Genomic DNA, 20,656 nt, shown 5'->3' with positions numbered 1-20,656 from the left:
TCGATGGTTATAATACAGTAACCTAGAAATTATATTAAAAAATAATTAGCAAGTGAAACAAAGTAACATGCTTAAATTAAAAAATGTAAATATAATTAAAAATTGGGACAAAGAAAAAATCCTTTATTGAAACTGAATGAACCACAGTAGCATTTTTCAAAAATGTCAATAACTTTGAGGTAGCAATCAGACTAAATATGGGTATCCTGCCAGGGCACGCTACCAACAGGTGAAACAAAGTATTCTGCAAAATTGTTTCGAATGGTCATTGCTCTGGCTGTTGGGCGTAGGTCCATGTATTGAATGTTCTGATTGGTGTTGGGAGGGGCAGGATCTGTGGATATTCTATCATTTTCAATTACAAAGTTATGGAGAACACAGCATGCAAGTACTACTTGGATAGCGTTTTCAACATCTAACTGCATTGTACTTAGTAGTACCCGCCATTTTCCTGCACTTATCCCAAATGCACATTCCACAACGCGTCTTGCACGACTTAGTCTGTAATTGAAGATTTTTTCTTGATAACTATGTCCTTGTCCACTGTATGGTCTCATTATATTTTCTGAAAGCCCGAATGCCTCATCAGCCACAATGACAGCAGGTAGTATGGGCTCTGTAGTGTTGGGAAGAGGCCTCCAACCCGGAATTCCAAAGCAACCTTCATGTATTCGACGGCCCATGGACGATTCTCTAAAAATACGAGAATCCCCTTGACTGCCGTATGCTCCAACATCAACACATATAAATTTAGATTTGGCGTCAGCTAGTGCAAGCAACACAATTGAAAAATATTTCTTATAATTAAAGTACATAGAGCCCGACTTTGGTGGCTTTTTGACGCGTACATGTTTGCCGTCCAGTGCTCCAATACAATTTGGGAAGTTAGTTTTTTCCCAAAATTCATTAATTATGTTCTGCCACATACACTGTGTTGGAACTGGCATTACCTCTCTGTGTAGCACCTCCCAAAGTATAGTGCTGGTTTCTCGTACGACTTTGGAAATAGTGGAAACGCCCATTAAAAAATAATGATGTAGAGATGCATATGATTGACCGGTTGCCAGAAACCTAAATTTTAAAAAATAATAATTTATTAGATATAATGTCTTCATTAATAACAAGGATAAATATATATTTTTTCAATATAATAAAATGAATACTGTATATACGTGAATCAATGTTTTAAAGCACATTGTTTTGGAGCTGAATATGGCACCATAGGATTATGCTGCAGTCATGCACTTTTCTGCATCAGAGAATCAATTTTTGAGACCCGAAATGGGGGCCCATATCTTGGGGCCACTTATTGCCAGGAACCCCAAATTCGGTATGCTGACACTGTGGACCTAGGACAACAACATATCCAAATTTGAGGATCCTCTCACTAAGTGGCCCCGAGATAGGGGGCCCTAAAGTAGGGTCGCAAAAATGTCATGCACTTTTCTGCATCAGAGAATGACATTTTGCGACCCGACTTTGGGGGCCCATATCTTGGGGCCACTTATTGCCAGGAACCCCAAATTCGGTATGCTGACACTGTGGACCTAGGACAACAACATATCCAAATTTGAGGATCCTCTCACTAAGTGGCCCCGAGATAGGGGGCCCTAAAGTAGGGTCTCAAAAATGTCATGCACTTTTCTGCATCAGAGAATGACATTTTGCGACCCGACTTTGGGGGCCCATATCTTGGGGCCACTTATTGCCAGGAACCCCAAATTCGGTATGCTGACACTGTGGACCTAGGACAACAACATATCCAAATTTGAGGATCCTCTCACTAAGTGGCCCCGAGATAGGGGGCCCTAAAGTAGGGTCTCAAAAATGTCATGCACTTTTCTGCATCAGAGAATGACATTTTGCGACCCGACTTTGGGGGCCCATATCTTGGGGCCACTTATTGCCAGGAACCCCAAATTCGGTATGCTGACACTGTGGACCTAGGACAACAACATATCCAAATTTGAGGATCCTCTCACTAAGTGGCCCCGAGATAGGGGGCCCTAAAGTAGGGTCGCAAAAATGTCATGCACTTTTCTGCATCAGAGAATGACATTTTGCGACCCGACTTTGGGGGCCCATATCTTGGGGCCACTTATTGCCAGGAACCCCAAATTCGGTATGCTGACACTGTGGACCTAGGACAACAACATATCCAAATTTGAGGATCCTCTCACTAAGTGGCCCCGAGATAGGGGGCCCTAAAGTAGGGTCTCAAAAATGTCATGCACTTTTCTGCATCAGAGAATGACATTTTGCGACCCGACTTTGGGGGCCCATATCTTGGGGCCACTTATTGCCAGGAACCCCAAATTCGGTATGCTGACACTGTGGACCTAGGACAACAACATATCCAAATTTGAGGATCCTCTCACTAAGTGGCCCCGAGATAGGGGGCCCTAAAGTAGGGTCGCAAAAATGTCATGCACTTTTCTGCATCAGAGAATGACATTTTGCGACCCGACTTTGGGGGCCCATATCTTGGGGCCACTTATTGCCAGGAACCCCAAATTCGGTATGCTGACACTGTGGACCTAGGACAACAACATATCCAAATTTGAGGATCCTCTCACTAAGTGGCCCCGAGATAGGGGGCCCTAAAGTAGGGTCTCAAAAATGTCATGCACTTTTCTGCATCAGAGAATGACATTTTTCGACCCGACTTTGGGGGCCCATATCTTGGGGCCACTTATTGCCAGGAACCCCAAATTCGGTATGCTGACACTGTGGACCTAGGACAACAACATATCCAAATTTGAGGATCCTCTCACTAAGTGGCCCCGAGATAGGGGGTCCTAAAGTAGGGTCGCAAAAATGTCATGCACTTTTCTGCATCAGAGAATGACATTTTGCGACCCGACTTTGGGGGCCCATATCTTGGGGCCACTTATTGCCAGGAACCCCAAATTCGGTATGCTGACACTGTGGACCTAGGACAACAACATATCCAAAGTCGGGTCGCAAAATGTCCTGCACTTTTCTGCATCAAAGATACATGGCCTCAAAGTCAACTGTGACCATCAGCGGCAATATAATTTGGTCATTAGGGTTAGGGTTAGGGTTATTGTTTATGATTTTTTGGTTGGGTTGTTTAGGGTTAGGGTTTGTGTAAGGGATATGGTTAGCTGTTAGGGGTGGGGTTAGTGTTAGGGGTTAGGGTTAGTCTTAGGGGTTAGGTTAGGGTTAGTGTTAGTGTTATTGTTTAGGGTTAGGATGAATGGTTATTGTTAGGATTATGGATATTTTAATAAGGCATTAAAAAATATAATAATACCATATACTGCAGCAATAAATTTAAATATATTAATCAGTACATATTTGACGATGAAAATATATTAAAAAATTGGTCAAATAAATAGAAAAAAATTATAAAAAATCTAATTAACATACATTTGATTTTTAAAAAATCAATTTGAAAATAGAAAAAAATAATAAAAACATATTAAGATTAAAAAATAAATAATTAACTATTTTAAAATTGTTTTATATTAATATATTGTATGAAAACATGTTAAAAATTGGGAGAATTAAATTTTATAGATTTGAAATAATTGGAAAATTTACTATAAATAGACATAATTTTTTTTTAAAAGGACAGAGAAAGTTTTTAAAGTGTGCATCTATAGATAAATATATTTTTAAAATATATACACATACCTGATCGTTACCAACAGTCGTTCCTCTGGTGACACACTGTTTCTCATATTGGTGTCCACGAATGTCAGACCAGGTCGTACTTTTTCTAAAAGCAGATCAAATGTGACAATGGTCATCCGGCTAAAATTAAAAAACTTGTCGGGGTAGGTACGCAGCTGAACATACATGTTTGTGAAATATCCAAGGGACATTCGCTGTCCCATCAACGGATGGGTCCAATATCGACGAGCTCTGACTCTGGACCTCTCACGAAATTTGCGACGACGTTGCTGTCTCATCAAGAGCAACATCAGGAGCATTTCCTGACATATATTCAATATGGGATCCATTTCAAAATATATACTACAGAAAGAGAGGCAAATGCAAGTGTACAACTGCTCTCTATGCTGCTGCTGCTCACTCTGATCAAACTAGCAGAAATAGTTAAAAAAACATGCTTTGAGAGCTTGGGGAGGGTCTACATGATGTTATCTTTATAAACGCGTTTAAACGCAAACGCATCTAAACGCGTCTAAACGCGGCATGCAAACGCGGCTAAACGCGCGTTTCTAAACGCGCGTTTCTGCAGAGGTTTCATCTGCGTCTCGTGTGCATGAGGCCAAAGCCTCATTCTCACAAGACGAGTCCGCTTTCATGGGGTCCGCCAACTCAGTGGGAGATCTCTATGTTGATCTCTGCTGAGCCGGCTGATGACAGGTCCCTCTCTGCTCACTGTCCGGGAAGGGGCTTGTCGAGCGCCACTGGTTTCTATGGAGAGATCGGATGAAAACGGACAGCATGTCTGATCTCACCCGAGCCGATCCGCCAGCGACGTATCTGAACATAGGGCCATCCGTCTGCTTTTGGCGGATCGGACCAGGTCAGATGTCAGCGGACATGTCACCGCTGACATCTGTCGCTCCATAGACTAACATGGAGCGTCCGTTCAGGTCCGCCATCAAAACTGACACTGTCGGACCATTCAGGTCCTCCTGTTAAAAGGAGCCTATGTGAAAAAAGTTTAACCACTTAAACACTAAACCTTTTTTCTGACACTTGTTGGTTTCAAGTTAAAATCTTTTTTTGGCTAGAAAATTACTTAGAACCCCCAAACATTATATCATTTTTTTCTAGTAGACACCCTAGAGAATAAAATGGTGGTTGTTGCAATATTTTATGTCACATTGTATTTGCGCAGCTGTCTTTCAAATGCAATTTTTTTTTATTGCTTTAATGGATTTAAAAAACCTAAACCAGTAAAGTTAGCCCATTTTTTTTGTATAATGTGAAAGATTTTACGTAACAAAAATCGTGATCTTTTTATTCTAAGAAAAAAAAAAAATTGTGATTCTCATTTTGGCCACAATCGTGCAGCTCTAATATACAGTATAATATATATATATATATACACACACACACACACACACACACACACACACTGCCATTTTAGATATGTTCGGAGCATTACATCTGTGTGCTACATTAAGTAAATAGCTGCATACAGCCGCCTTCACCCATTTATGTCTATGGGCAGCTGTAAGCCGCCTTCACCCATTTAGGAATATGGGCAGCTGTACACAGCTCTAGGACATCCAGGACACCAGAGATACACAGGGTCTTTACATGGCACAGGCAAATGCACCCATGTGCATGTAGCCTAATGAACAGGAATAAGGAAAATTATAATTACTATTAAGAAGAAAACTTGAATTATAAACCTGCAGCAGATAGACCAATGTTCTTAAATGGAAAAAAAAAAAAAAAAAAAAAACCTGCAAGTCAAAAAAGGCACAATGAGCGGTGCATACTAGCTCATTATGAAGTACTTACCTTAGAACGAAGCTCCCACAGGGCCTCCCGGTCACCGATGAGGGGGCTGACATGTTCCCTCTGCTTTTAGTTTGGGTTCAAGGCTTCAGCGCTGTGAGTGGCCAGAGCTGTGATGACATCACTCCCGGAAGCCCTACATTCTGGCACGATATGCCAGAGCTTCACTGCGCATGCCCCGCTGACATCAGCAGCTGCATGCAAGGTGAATATCTCAAACAGTACAGGTTTAGGAGACATTCATTTTACCTACACATAAGCCTTATTATAGGCTTACCTGTAGGTAAAAAAATTACCAAGCGGACAATACAACTGCTTTAAGGAAGAATCTACCCCTTCACATGGAAAAACCGAACCTTCTGAATTCACATACCTCATAAAAAAATAGGTCCATAAGAATGATAGCCATTCAATATAAATTATTAGTAGATAAGCCTATTAAGAATTCTACAGTTAGGTTTTAATAATAGCAATCAGAATATGAGATCTGGCTAAAGCTATTGGAGAACTGGAAAACCTGGTAGTGTGACCTTTTCTCCAGATTCTGGATTGTTAAAGATTTGCAACCATAATTCTTGTGGAATGCATCTACTAAAATAAAGAAAGAAAAGCCTTAATCTGTTCAAAGTCTCTGCTTGATAAACAACGTTGTTGGATGAACTAGAGTAAAGGGAAGAAAGGTAAAAGTCCTTAGCCAGGCTGCATAAATCAGAGCTGAGTGAACACTTGTACAAAACCAGGGATATTTGATTCAGCCTATTTTAGGCTATCTGCTGTCCAATGGCTGACATTATACCTGTAGCTAGGTAGAGAAGTCTACCTTTTGCAAAAAATAAAGTACATTTTTTTTTTTTTGTAAATAAGCCTGCAAAGCATTGTAACCACAGAGGATTGCGGGTGTAATGCCAGGCTTCTGCACTCTTCCTCCATCTCTACGTCTTTACCGAGTTATGGACTTTCAGTTAGAGAGCTCAAAGAGGTGTCAAGTGACTAGGAGTGTTGTATTCCATTGTGCAAGAGGGGACTTGTAGTTCATTCATTCATTCACAGGTCTCTGAATGACCTGCAGTGATTTTTATAATACACATTTTACAGAAATGTGGATTTGCAATAGTTTTCAGTGTTGGGTCATTGTACATATATATTTCTACAATTCCAGACAAAAAAAACCTTCAAAATTCTAATGTCTGTGGGTAAGCGGTATGCTAAAAAAACACACACTTGGGGTTATTTATGAAAGGCAAATCCACTTTGCACTAAGGCTCCATGCACACTGGAGCTCATAAACTGCAGTTTATTGGAGTTTGGGCGTTTTTTTTTAAAAGCTCATAAACTCCACTCTATGTTAGCCTATGTGTCCATGCACACATGGACGTTTTTCAGCTTTAATGAGCAGTGGAGTTTATGGGCTTTTTTCTGAACGCCAGAAATTTGCGTTCAAAGTGCAGTCTTTCACCGCCAAAAAAACGACAAACGCTGATAAACGCGCGTTAATTAGTGTTCGGCATTCTATTTTTTCAATGCATTGTGGGAGTTTGGAATGTACTGTGGGATTTTTGAAATGTCCTCTGTGTATTTTTATTGAAAACGCCCATAAACGCTAACGCTAATAAACGCTCATAAACGCTAGTACAAAACGCTGTTAAAAGCAAGTTTTTCAACCAGCGTTTTCTGCCAGCAATCTGGCATCCAGAAAAAGCTTTTTTGAGCTTCAGTGTGCATGGAGCCTAAAAGTGCACTTGGAAGTGCAGTCGCTCTAAATCTAAAGCGGTAGATCTGAAATGAGTGGAAGCTCTGCTGATTTTATCATACAATCATGTGCAAGCCAAAATCTTTTTTCCCCTTGCATGCCCCCCTCAGATCTACAGTGACTTTACATCCAAGTACAAGGTGCAAAGTGGATTTTCCTTTAGTAAATAACCCCCACAGTTTCAGATTTCGTTTGTGAGGTCAACAAAATTTACCGCTAGCAATGTAATGTTAGAGCATGCGTCAACAAATTCTTTAAAATTACATATAATCAGAATCTCACCCTTTACCAGCCTCTCTCTCAACCTAACACTGATGGCTGAAAAAAAAATTACCAGTTACACTTACCGGTAACAGTATTTCTAGGAAATCTTCCAGGACGCCACACCTGATAGATCATTGGTCCGACAGGAATCACAACAAAACAGGTTAAAAGCACCACCCTTCCCTCTGCTCCTCAGTTGTTCCAAAGCATTAGCCCACACCAGTGCACGAGGGTAAATTCTGTGAGAATTAGATATCACCAACAAACAAGGGGTAGGAAGTGGGCCTGCCTTCCTGGAAGATTTTCTAGAAACACAGTTACCGGTAAGTAACTGGTAATTTTCTCCAGTCTTCTTCCAGGACGGCACACCTGAGACGACAACAAAGAAGCTCAGGCCTACCTTCGGGTGGGACCACTGCTTGTAGGACTTTCCTGCCAAATGCCTGGTCCCGAGTTGACAACAGCTCCACCCTGTAGTGCCTCAGAAAGGTGATGTGGCTTGTCCACCTATTGTTTCGCTGCACGCTGAGGGAAACACAATCAAGAAGGATTGTGTTTCCCGTCAGGTGAGACCAGTCATCTCTCAGGTGTGCCATCCTGGAAGATGACTGGAGAAAAATAAATTGCTAAATAGTTAAAACTTCTGGAGTATCCTTAGGGTTCCATGAACCCTAGTTGATGACAACTTTTTTTTTTTTTTTTTTTTTTTTTTTTTTTGTTTATCTCACATGTAAAGTGTAAAACAAAATCTGACTTTATGTAGTTCACATTGGGCCGTCTAACTAAGACATTTACCTGCCCCTGAACCTTCAGGACTCAATGTAACATCTTGTGGCCTAGCCAGCAAGCAAAAATAAATTAGAACTTATGAGCTGAAGAACTTCTTATCTTTCGGGTAAGAAGTAGGCAAAATCAGTCCCATTAAAGAGAGGTTTCAACAAAATATGAATCTCTGTATAAAAAAAAACAAAAAAACAAAAACAAAAAAACAAAACAAATGATGGCTTGTGATGTTCAGAAACACTGATTATTGTCTCTCAGTTCATGCCTTTATGGCTTGAACCTCATAACAAGTGGAGCCAAAAATCAGGGACAGGACATGCTTAGACTAAAGCCTCGTACACATGGTATGATTGTTGGCAGGGTATTGTCTGTGGACAGACTGTTGTCCTAAAATCCGTACCGTACCATTAGTACGCTCCTTTTGACATCTGTTGTCCAACTTTCGGCCAACAAATGGATGGCAGGCTAGTAAATTTTTGTCAGACAACGGTTTGACGTCAGATTTTTGTATGGTCAGTACACAAATCCGTCACACAAAAGTCGAAAGTACAAAACACACGTACTTGGATTCAATGTTCACCAAACATGAAATTATCAGAAGGGGCCCAAGAGCTGAAATTCCTCATAGTACGTCACTACATTCGTGGCACGACAATTGTGTGCCGTTAGTGTGCAATACAAAATCCTGGCACACGCCCTTTTGATGAAAATCACCAAAATCATATAATATGAGGTCAAACCTTAAGAGTTTTAAATTTGTGATGCAATCAGGCAGGCCCTTTCACTACATGGTTTTGGTAAATCTGAAGACAAAAAAACCTTCAGAAAATCTAATAGTGTGTATGGGGCATAAAGCTGGATACACACTATACAATTTTCTATACATTTTTTCCCTTCAGATTTACCAAAACCATATAATATACGAGTTCAAACCTTAAGAATTTCATGTAATCAGGCAGGCCCTTGCACTACATGGTTTTGGTAAATCTAAAAGGAAATCAGACAAAAGTTGTATAGTATTATGGGGGTCTTCCAATGAGATAAAGAGAGGAACACTAAACAGAATTGTAACGTATTGATAAGTTTATCTAAATTAAGCCAATTAGTTTCATGTACAGATCTAAAACAAGATGTTTCCACTCACTAAGCTGAATGGACATTGCACCATGTGTATGATCCTCAGCAAGTATTTGCAACTAACCAAGTTAAGCATGGCAAACAAATTCTTTAGTCACTGGTCAAACTTTAACTAAAAAAAAAAAAAAAAAAAAAAAACAAGCAAATATGCAGTTACAGCATGATTGTGTGGTCTGCCATATGCAATATCAGACTATTATAAATCCCCCCCCCCCAATTTAAAAACACAAATTATAGATAGATAGATAGAGAGAGATTTTAGATGATGGGGGGGATTTGTAATAGTCTGATATTGCATATGACAGACCATCTTTAGGTTTGACCTCCCATTAGGTTTTGGTAAATTTGAAGGCAAGAAAATAAATCTACAGAAAATTGTATAGTGTGTATCCATCTTAAGTGGTTTAGCCCTTCGCACAGAAAGGGTGGCAGATCTGCCCAATGTGAATTGTGAATCAGGGTAATGCATACACTGAACACAGAGAATACCATATGTATCCTAACAAAATGTGACACGATTGGTTTAATAATCTGGATTAATACGTACACTCATACCGAAGAACCATAGTCTGTGGCCAGTGTTAACATGATAAGAGGGATGACTACTGCTTTTTGGCAAAAGAAAATTAGAATTAAATTACCTGTGCAGATCCAATTCCACGTAGGGTAAAACAAGCTTGTCTTTAATCAGCTCCCAAATAACCCGAGTCATCTCATCCCCCTGCATCTCCACCACGGAGCCACCTTGGATTTTCTTGGACATTCTAGTAAAAACACAACGAACAAGACAGGATTGTGTGTTTCTCATAAATAATGCTCCATTTAACAGCACATATCAATTAAATAAAAATAGTATACCTACTACTAGTAGACACAGTAGTGATCATTGGTGGATAGTAGTAGTTTTTACAATGTAGGCAGCCCAGTCTGAGTCTCCATTGATTGGGTATGGGCAGTGACTATGCCTGTACAACTCTAATGCCCCATACACAGGGCCAGACATTTTCCGACGGATTTTGGCCAAAACTTGTGTTGCATACACACTGTCACACAAAGTTGTCGGAAAAATCCGATCGTTCAGAACGAGGTGACATATAAAATGTACGACGGGACTACGTAGAGTCCAGTAGCCAATAGCTTTCGTCTCCAATTTTTTTCTTAGCATGCATGGCGCTTTGTGCGGCGGAATTCTCCACACACACACACACAATCAGAAAAGTCTGATCGGATTTTGTGGTCGGAAAATTTAAGATCCAGCTCTCAAACTTTTTCCGTTGGAAATTCCAAAGGAAAAAAGTCCGATAGAGCCCACAAACAAACAATCGGATTTTCCCGTCAACATAATCCGATCGGACTTTTTCTGTCGGAATTTCCAACCGTGTGTATGGGGCATAAGAAGCTACTACACTTTTCAGTAGGGAGGTGAGCCGAGCATCCAAAATCTTTCTTTGGCTGCTTCCATAGGGTAGGGCTGTTGTAAAGGTATACTTCTTACAGAAATTATTTTTTCTTATAACTGTTGCAATGTTTTTGGGAAAAGTATAGATTTGTGTTGGATTAAACCCACGTACTACTTAGATTACATACAATGTACATCTAATAAATATCTGGAGAGAAGTTGCCTACAAGTGAATTATGATGTAATTAAGCTTGAGTACGCACTATTGCACAAGAGCATGAGTCTGCAATTTTGCATAATAATGCTCAGATAAGGCTTTGCACAGAGAGTCATTAAGAAGCAATCATACAGGCAAATGCAATCCAATACGGATCATGGTGTCTTTTGGCCAGCCATCACATTAATTTGCTTATCATGGGGGAAAAAAAGAAAAAAAAAAAAAGGGGGGGGGGGGACGACAATTGATAAAGGTTTCAGAACCCATATAAATCACCTTATCCCACCATCTAAGTCAGGGGTCTCCAAACTGACTCCAGGGCCCGATGTGGCACTTTTCTAGCCTTTATTTGGCGTTAGGGATTACTATCCCCTTAATGATAGACAACACTATTCCTTCCCCTGACACCTACTTATAACATATTGTACATTCTCTTAAATAGTTTTTCCAGTAATAAATGAAAAGTGTAATGCAGCACTTGGAACTGAAGGGACCAGGGTGGCACTATGTGGTTTCCTTGCAACAACGGCCACTGCCAGCCTGTTTCCACAACCTTGGAACTTGGTAACCATACATTAGCCTACACCAATGCACAAGGGGTCATGGCTGAGCTGCAGAGCTGCTCTATATGTGTCTACAGATGCACAAAGCCTGGCTAGGGAGTGCCCCCTCTACACACAGCTTGCTATGGAGGCACTTGGAAGGAGGAGGAGCGGGGGAATGCCAAAGAGGAGATAAGGGACCGTTCTGCTGTTCAGAGCAGGCAAGTATAAGATGTTCAATAAAAAGCCTTTACAACCACCTTTACAGTGGTTGTAAAGGCTCAAGTTTTTTTACCTTCATAAAAGGTTAAAAAAATAAAAACCCTCTGTGTAGCAGCCCTCCCCCAAATTTACCTGAGCCCCATCACAATCCAGAGAGGTGTACGAAAGCCTAGGCTCTTTGGGGACTCTCCCTCCTCACTGGCTGAGATAGCAGTGGGAGCCATTGGCCCCTGCTTCTGTCAACCTGAACCAGTAAGCCAATGAGAGAGGTGAGCAGGGCCGAGCCATGGCTCTGTGTGTGAAATGACACGCAGAGCAGTGGCTCGGGAGAGAGCCTGCTTGGGTGTCCCCATAGCAAGCTGAAAGAGGAAATGTCAACAGCACACCAGGATGCGCACAGAGTGGTGATTGACAGTCACCTCACCGATACCTGCTCAGAGTGGACCTGAGAACTGAGCGACTAGTGGTCACATGGGTAGGCAAAATATATATATATATATATATATATATATATATATATATATATATATATATATATATATATATATATATATATATATATATATATATATATATATATATATATATTTATTTATTTTTTATATATTTTCTCACACTTCTCTATAAAAGCATAGGTTCACCTTTTGGAAAAAGGGAAAAGAAAGAAAAATGTCCATTCTTTTTCCCCCTGGGGAGCCTGCAGAGTATTACACCCTCGCAATCAGTGGATTATGGGTGCAATGTCAGACTTCTGCAGACACCTCTGTACAGGATTTCTGTTTAAAAGCTGTAAGTAGTGTCAACGAACAACAAGAGTGCTCACCAGTGCCCTCACAGTTCATTGAGGGCTAGAAGCTGTCTGCAGCAGTACTTATAGTTCATTCATTCAGATTCCTGCCCACATAGCTGCACTGCATTTTCAATCTGACAATGGGTGCAAGGAGAGATTCCCCAGCCTGCTGTCACAGGGAATGAGATGGGGAAAGTCGAGGGGGGGGGGGGGGGGGGGTTGTGAGCAAAGAAAATGTGCTAGAGTATGTTACACTTTACACCAGGGCTGGGGGAAAAAAAAAAAAATTAATATCGATTTAAATCATGAATTGAGTTGAGAGGTCAAATAGATTCAAAATTTAAGCGAGTCGATTATTTTTTTTTTCACCACCACGCTGGTCCTGAGGAGCTGCAGGCAAGAGTTTTTAGGCGAGGCCTAGTCTGCAAGGCTGGATGCCGTGGACTAAGCCAAAGCCGTGGCCTCGCCTAAAAACTCCTGCCTGCAGCTCCTCAGAACTGGCGCGATGTCCATAACGAAAAGAAATAAAAAATAAAAACACACACCTAGATTAGAATCGTTTTTTTTTTTTAAATCGCAGATTTTTCTTACAAAAAAAATCGCCCCCAGTTCTACTTTACACCCAAATATGGTTTCAACTACTTCAGTACAGAGCAATAGCCAAAAGATGGCTACAACACAGTACTATAGAATATAAGAGCCGATTACAGTGGTCCTTTATCATATGATCAGCTATGTCCAATCACATGTAAACAGACGTGCCGGTTATTGGCAGGCCTTTCCTGTGTTTGTGTGAGGAAAGGAGTGCTGATAAGGCTGCTTTCACACTGGAGCGGGGGTTGACAGTAAAAATGACGCTAGTTTTAGCGGCGCTATTCGGCCGCGACCTGTCCGGTATTTACATCATCTGTCGTTTATTGCTTGCTATAGAGTGGTGCACCTGATAAAATGTGAGTACCCTGCAAAAGGGTTTGTTTGCTTTAAGCGTTATCACACCATCAAGCACTTTTGTTTATTGCATAATACGGAGGTATTTACTGAGGAGTCCAGGATACAGTTTTTTCTTTCTGAACCCAGAGGAGGTGGTTATTATTATTATTATTATTATTCAGGATTTATATAGCGCCAACAGTTTGCGCAACGCTTTACAATATGAGGGCAGACAGTACACTTACAATACAGGAGGGATCAGAAGGCCCTGCTCGTTAGAGCTTACAATCTGGAAGGGAGGTTCACATGCGTGTTTAGACCGAGCTTCAGTGCAAGGTCTCATGCTCCAAGGTGAGCGTTTATTACCTAGGGGATCGCTGAAGGGAGGGCACTGTGGCACGTCTGATCACCTACCAAGTTGTTTTGAACTTTATGGACTGTTCAGCGCAGTCATTGGTGACACAGCAGGACACGTTATCTGCACACAAGCACTTTGTTTTTTTTGTTTTATTTATTCACAATATACAATTTATGGACTTTATGAATTTTGCACATGAGCACTTTGTATTGAATTGTGCATCTGAAGTTTTTCACTCCCTTTAATTTTTAATCTGTCACATCACTACTGATCACTAATTTTGTATTTGTGTGTATTTTGGCATCCAGATTGATTGGGTGTGTATTATATATATTATCTAGCACAGCATAATTATTTATATTTTATTTTTTTATCTTTAGCTGTCACATTATACATTGATCAATTAACTTTTATTTTTTTTTTTATATCTGATGTATGCACTTCAGATTTTACACTGATGAGATGTTCATCACATTTATAGCGCAGCGCTTATATATTCTATTCATTTATCAATGCACGATTTGTGAGACGTGTTTAACGCTAGCAGCTTCCCTTTCTATAAATTTACTGAGCATCCATCCGGTCAGTGAAGGCTCGCAGGACCCCTTTTTGTTTTTTTAGGTAATTTTTCTCCTTCACTGATGAGGCTGCACTAAGAGGCGATACTGGTGACGAGGCACTGATTGGCAGTACTGGTGGGCACTGTGTGGCACAGAAGCTGGTTACTGGCTTTCTTCCTTTCTCCTCATGCTATCAACGTGAGTGGAAAAAATAAAAAAGTGGATAACCGGTGTCTGTTTACTTCCGTGATCAGCTGTCATTGGCTGACAGCTGATCAGGTGGTAAAGGGTCATAGCGATTGGCCCGTTACCCTGTTCTGTGATCAGCCGAGTGCAAAGTACTACTCCATATTCCCATCGCACACATTCCTGGATGAGCTCTCGGATTTGGCTGCTATAGCAAATGGATACTGGTTCAAGTCACAATGAAGATATTCGCCAACACACCATGGAACGACATAGATGGCGTCCAAATGGATAATTTATTGCAGGGGTTGACAAATTTGTTTTGAATTTAGGAGCCAGTTAAAGTTAGGAGACAGTTTTTTTTTTTTTTTTTAGAGTGGTATGGATTGTCAGCTCCCGGGGTAAGGCCACTCATTTTCACCCCCTATCCCTAACTCACAATTGAGCACCCAGTCAATAACTCCAATGAAACGCTGTTACATCAGGGTTATGGGCTGACCAGAAAGAGTAAGGCTGGCAAAAGTTGAAACTGGCTGGCACTGGTTGCCACTGGCAGGCACGTGGAACTGCCAGATGGAACTGGCAGGTGACACTGGTTTGGCACTGATTGGCAGGTGGCCCTGGTTGGCGGTGGCACTAGTGGTCACTGGCAGATGGCACTGATTGGCGTTGGCACTGGTTGGTGTTGGCAGGTGGCACTGGTTGGCGTGGCACTAGTGCCAACTATTGGTGGTGGCACTGGCAGGTTGCACTGATTGGTAGTGCCAGGTGGCACTGACTGGCACTGGTTGCCACTGGCAGGCACGTGGAACTGCCAGATGGCATTGGCAGGCGACACTGGTTGGCATTGGCAGGTGACACTATTGGCACTGATTGGCAGGTGGCACTGGTTTGGAAGTGGCAGGTGGCCCTGGTTGGCGGTGGCCCTAGTTGTCACTGGCAGATGGCACTGATTGGCGGTGGCACTGGTTTGGAAGTGGCAGGTGGCCCTGCTTGGCGGTGGCCCTAGTTGTCACTGGCAGATGGCACTGATTGGCGGTGGCACTGATTGGCGGTGGCAGGTGACACTGGTTGGCGGTGGCAGGTGACACTGGCAGGTGACACTGATTGTCACTGGCAAGTGGCACTGATAGGTGGCACGGATTGGCGGTTGCACTGGTTGGTGGTGGCAGGTGGTATTGATTGGCGGTGGCACTGGTTGGCGGTGGCACTGGCAGGTTTCACACGAGCACTCTGTTACTGAAATGTAACAGAGGAGCTGTCAGAATTGAGCTTAATGTCGGAATGGGCGGGACCCGGACGGGGTGGGCGGGACCCGGACGGGGTGGGCGGGACTCAGCAGCTATCAAACATAAGCCAACAATTGGGTTGCTTAAGAAAAGGGGCAGGGCCACATACATGTAGCGGCCCGCCCAGATCCCATTGGCTGGTGTTTGATAGCTGCTGGGTCCCACCCACCCCGACATCAAGCTGAAATCCGACAGATCCTCCTCTCGCCATTGCTTGTCAGTTTCACACACGTAGCGCGGCGCCGCTGAGTGTGGAGGAGGGCGGCAATCAGTGTTAATGCGCTGCATGTCTGGGGCATCAATAGTGAGTGGGCTGGTGGCAGCTTAGGCGCCAGGTTGCGATTTCTGGTCGCATTGGCGACCTGGTGCCTGGGGTTTGTCGAGCCCCGATTTATTGCATGATCTCAACACAAGGATAGATGATCATCACATGCCTGAGGAAGGGGTCCTGCACGGCTCCGAAACGTTGCACTATCCTTGTGTTGTGATCATGCAATAAATCATCTGTTTGGACACTATGTCTTTCCATGGCCTGCTGGCGAATATCTTCATTCAGCCGAGTCCGAAGGACCCGACGATCACGGAGCAGAGCGTGCAAGCAGCGCGATCACAGGAGGACATCTATTGAGGCCCTCCCGGTGTTCTGCCAAAAAAACTGTCCCCATCAGATAGCGTCCGCCTCGTACTGCAAAGGCGCAGTACGGGGGACAAAGAGACACCGAATGTCTCTGAAGATAAACGGCGCCTGCGCACTTGCTAGTACCTTCTGCCCTGAGTCCAGGTTCAAGCCCCACCATGCAAGTGGACATACGGTATGCACCTAGTAACAGGGCCCCTCGCAACGCTTTGGGCACGGCCTCGCTCTGCAATTTTTTTATTCTGACTCTATGTCCACTTGGATGGTGGGGCATGAACCTGGACTTAGTGCGCAGGCGCTGTTCATCTTCGGAGACTTCGGCGTCTCCTTGTCCTCGCAAGCGCAGCGCAGTACAGGGTGGACACCATCTGACAGGGGACAGTATTTGTCACAACACCGGCCCTGGAAGCCTGCGCTGGGGCTGTCTTTCAGGTATAGCGCTGGTGGAAAGTGGTTAATGTGCAACATGCTCCAAAAAGGTGAACTGATCCTTTAAATATAACTGTTTCAGGAAATGGTTAAATCAATGGGTCTAATTTCACTTTCACTGAAAATCATTACATTTGGAATTCCATAGCAACCAATCAGAATACATCCTGGTACGAATTGCCTGCTGATTGGTTCTTGCACTTATGTATTAGCCAATAAGAACTCTATACTAAATAAGAAGTAGACAACTACAATCTATAAACGTTCCAATACCATTTGCTTAATAGAATTGTTATACATGGCAAACACAAAACACACCAACATTTTCTACTACAAGCAGAGCCCCTCCAGAGATAAGAGAATGCAGATAAGGAATGACTTGGCAAGTTTCTGGATGAGAGAGAGGAGCAATCCTTGCAGAGCTCAGCCACTCCCAACACACAGACACAGAGAGAGAGACACAAGGACACACACACACACACACACACACTAGTGGAGGAGCCCAGCACAAGGTGGATCTGGAGGATTGCATTGCTGGTATATAACGTTGCATCAAATACCATAAAAGATGTAAACCATGTACACAGTGCACATACATTATACATATATTATACATGCACACTAGGAGTAGAGGAGGCAGATGACAGCGAGTGTCTCTAATATAAAGAGCGATCTGATGATGGGAGGATCGGATCCAATGATAGGAGGATCGGATCCAATGACAGGACTCTCGGTGACAGCCCGGCTCTGATTACCTGGCGATAGAAGACTGGACACTGACTGGAGAAGACCCGGATGACCGCTGTGCTGCTGGTAAATGCACTGAGCGATCTCCAGGACAAACCACTTCCCAGGGTCCACCCCTCGCTCCGCCCTCCTCCCAGCTGATCCTCCTCCGACCTATAGCAGGCGGATGAAAGAGACAGGCAGCCAGTAGGATATCACCACGCAACCTGGAGCCAAACCTTCCCGGGAGGCTAATAGCGGAGCTGCTGGGCGTGGCTCAGTCTTGTGTCCTTTGTCAAACACGGCGCTGCTTCTCAGGATTGGGTTTGGGTGTGCTGGGGGCGTGGCTTATTAGGTGGTAATTAGGGCAAAGTTGACAGCTAGAGAAGGCAGTCAGAACAATCAGATGAATGGGGGGTTTTATGTGTGTGGATGGGGGGAGGACGGTGTACTCTGAGAGTGTCACAATGCAAGCAGAGTGTGTGATATCAGATCAGCGTTCTATACAGGCGATCCTTTCTCTGTAATCCGCATCCACTGATACAGAATACCCCGCCATATACATTATATGTAAAGGTGCCGACATTTCACCATCATTTCCAGGGATACCTTTTTCTGCTGTGCATGCCAATCCATTGCAGGCGGAGAATGTACTTTTATTAGGGGCGGGGCATTCATTTGAACCACCTTGGTACCCGCTGTCTTGTTGAAATACTGTTCCCCCGTCGGATAGTGTCTGCCCTGTACTGCGCTTGCACAGTACGGAGGACAAAGAGACGCCGAAAGTGTACGAAGATGAACGGCGCCTGCGTCCAGGTTCAAGCCCCGCCGTCCAAGTGGACATGGAGTTAGAATAAAAAATTGCCAAGCGCAGCGATGCCGTGCCCGAAGCGTGTCAAGCCCGCGAGGGGCCCTGTTACTAAGTGCATACCGTATGTCCACTTGCATGGTGGGGCTTGAACCTGGACTCAGGGCAGAAGGTACTATTAAGTGCGCAGGCGCCGTTCATCTTCGGAGACTTTTGGCATCTCCTTGTCCTCCATACTGTGCAAGCGCTACGCCTGCGCAGTACGAGGCGGACACTATCCAATGGGGCGACAGTTCTGGCCAATCCTACACCTCTCACATGCATGGAAAAATCCACCTTTATTTCTTTTTTGCTAGAAATTGCCACACATTATATGCAGAGCAGCCATCAGAAATGTTGTGATCCCTTACACAGCTTTAGGCCCGGGCCTCACCAGGGTCTGACCACCAATATTCCCCAGGGCCTGCCCACTGGCCGTGCCACCAAATCCACTCACTAACCTTGCCATACAATGTCCCACTCCTCCTCATCTCCTCTTCTCCTCCTTTAGTCCCATCTACCCATATTATGTCCTCCTCTTATATTCTCATCTCCCCCAGCCCATGTCCTCTTCCTCCGGCCGGGTAATTCGGGAGAGTACGCTGGTAGCTCCTTCTGCACTAAGGGGAGGAGTTGTCAGTGTCTTCTGGATGTAAATAGGTGGGAGTGATGGGGGTGAGGGTAGCTCCCCCAGAGCTTCCTCCTCCGGGCTGGGGTGGGGGCTGCTGTGGTCTGGGTCGTTGGTCAGGGTTGTACGAAAAACCTGTGGTGAATGTGCCCCTGAAGTGGCAGTTCAGGGGTGGCATACAGTCACTGTGAGGGTCACATTGGTTTATGGCACCATAGTCACTTCGCCATACACACTTTTTTTTTTTTACACCTGCCTCTAGGACCAAGCTTTTTGGCTAGGACCAGAGAATTTTTTATGCCTGGCCTGTGTATTGCACAATGCTCACTTTCACTCTCTGCCACTTCCTTCTCCCCCACTTTCTTCTATTTATTCCCTGTGTTTGTCACTTTTTTGTATTTTTTTGTTTGGTGTTGTCACGTTTTTTCACTGTGTGATGAGTAGGGTGTGGGTCCTCGGGCCAACCCTGAAAGTCTTGGGATGGGGGTGGACATGGCCTTTTGGCTTAGTTCACCTTCTCTCATGGGTTTCCCTTCGGGGGAGCCCCACCTAGTACTTGGGTGGGTCTGTTTCGGCAAACCCTCCAGAGAAATGGGTCCGTCTGGTTTTGGCCAGTACCTTAGTCCCCGTCTAGGGCCTAACGCCCCAGGGGATCCTTCCACCAGGTGGAGGATCAGTGTAACACCCGTTGCACGTTTTGTGTCACTCTTTTTTGTGTGTGCAATTTTTTTGGCACTGGGTGGAGTTTTTGGGTGTGTTTCACACGCCACTGGCTTTTCAAAAGAAATAAAAAAATCCCATGTCCTCTTCCTCCTCCAGGCCCATCTTCTCCATCCCATGTCCTCCTCCTCCTCCTCATGTCCTCTTCCTCCTCCAGGCCAATCTTCTCTATCCCATGTCCTCCTCCTCCTCCTTCAGTCCCATCTTCTCCATCCCATGTCCTCCTCCTTTCCCCTCCTCCTTCAGTCCAATCTCCCAATCCCATGTCCTCCTCTTACAATCTCATCTCCCTCATCCCATATCCTCCTCCATCCCATTTACCCTCATTCATCCCATGTCCCCCTCCTCCTCCATCCCATGCCCTCTTCCTCCTCCAGTCCTCTCTCCTCCATCCCATGTCCTCTTCCTCCTCCAGTCCCATCTCCTCCATCCCATCTCCTCCTCCTCCTCCTCCTCATGTCCTCTTCCTCCTACAGGCTATTCTTCTCTATCCCATGTCCTCCTCCTCATGTCCTCTTCCTCCTCCTTCAGTCCCATCTTCTCCATCCCATGTCCTCCTCTTACAATCTCATCTCCCTCATCCCATATCCTCCTCCATCCCATTTACCTTCATTCATCCCATGTCCCCCTCCTCCTCCATCCCATGCCCTCTTCCTCCTCCAGCCCTCTCTCCTCCATCCCATGTCCTCTTCCTCCTCCAGTCCCATCTCCTCCATCCCATTTAATCTCATTCATCCCATGTCCTCATCCTCCTCCATCCCATGTACTCTTCCTCC

The 20,656-nt window shown here is 43.9% G+C and overlaps 1 protein-coding gene across 1 annotated transcript in view; it reads right to left on the bottom strand.

Moving 5' to 3' along the window:
- IDH1 (isocitrate dehydrogenase (NADP(+)) 1) overlaps positions 1-17,857 on the bottom strand; it is a 50,108-nt gene extending 32,251 nt beyond the window's left edge. Inside the window, exons 1-2 of the mRNA XM_077448461.1 lie at positions 17,715-17,857; positions 10,042-10,164 (exon numbers count right to left, since the gene is read on the bottom strand). Of these exons, the coding sequence (XP_077304587.1) occupies positions 10,042-10,163 (122 nt within the window). The 5' untranslated portion in view covers position 10,164; positions 17,715-17,857. The remainder of the gene's footprint in view (positions 1-10,041; positions 10,165-17,714) is intronic.
- Positions 17,858-20,656: the final 2,799 nt, after the last annotated feature.

The sequence above is a fragment of the Lithobates pipiens genome, unplaced genomic scaffold (genome assembly GCF_037356315.1).
Source record: "Lithobates pipiens isolate NorthernLeopardFrog02 unplaced genomic scaffold, aLitPip1_a1.2 Scaffold_22, whole genome shotgun sequence".
Classification (NCBI taxonomy): Eukaryota; Metazoa; Chordata; class Amphibia; order Anura; family Ranidae; genus Lithobates; species Lithobates pipiens.
Note: the sequence above shows the minus strand (reverse complement) of the source record. Positions and strands in the feature narration are given on the sequence as shown.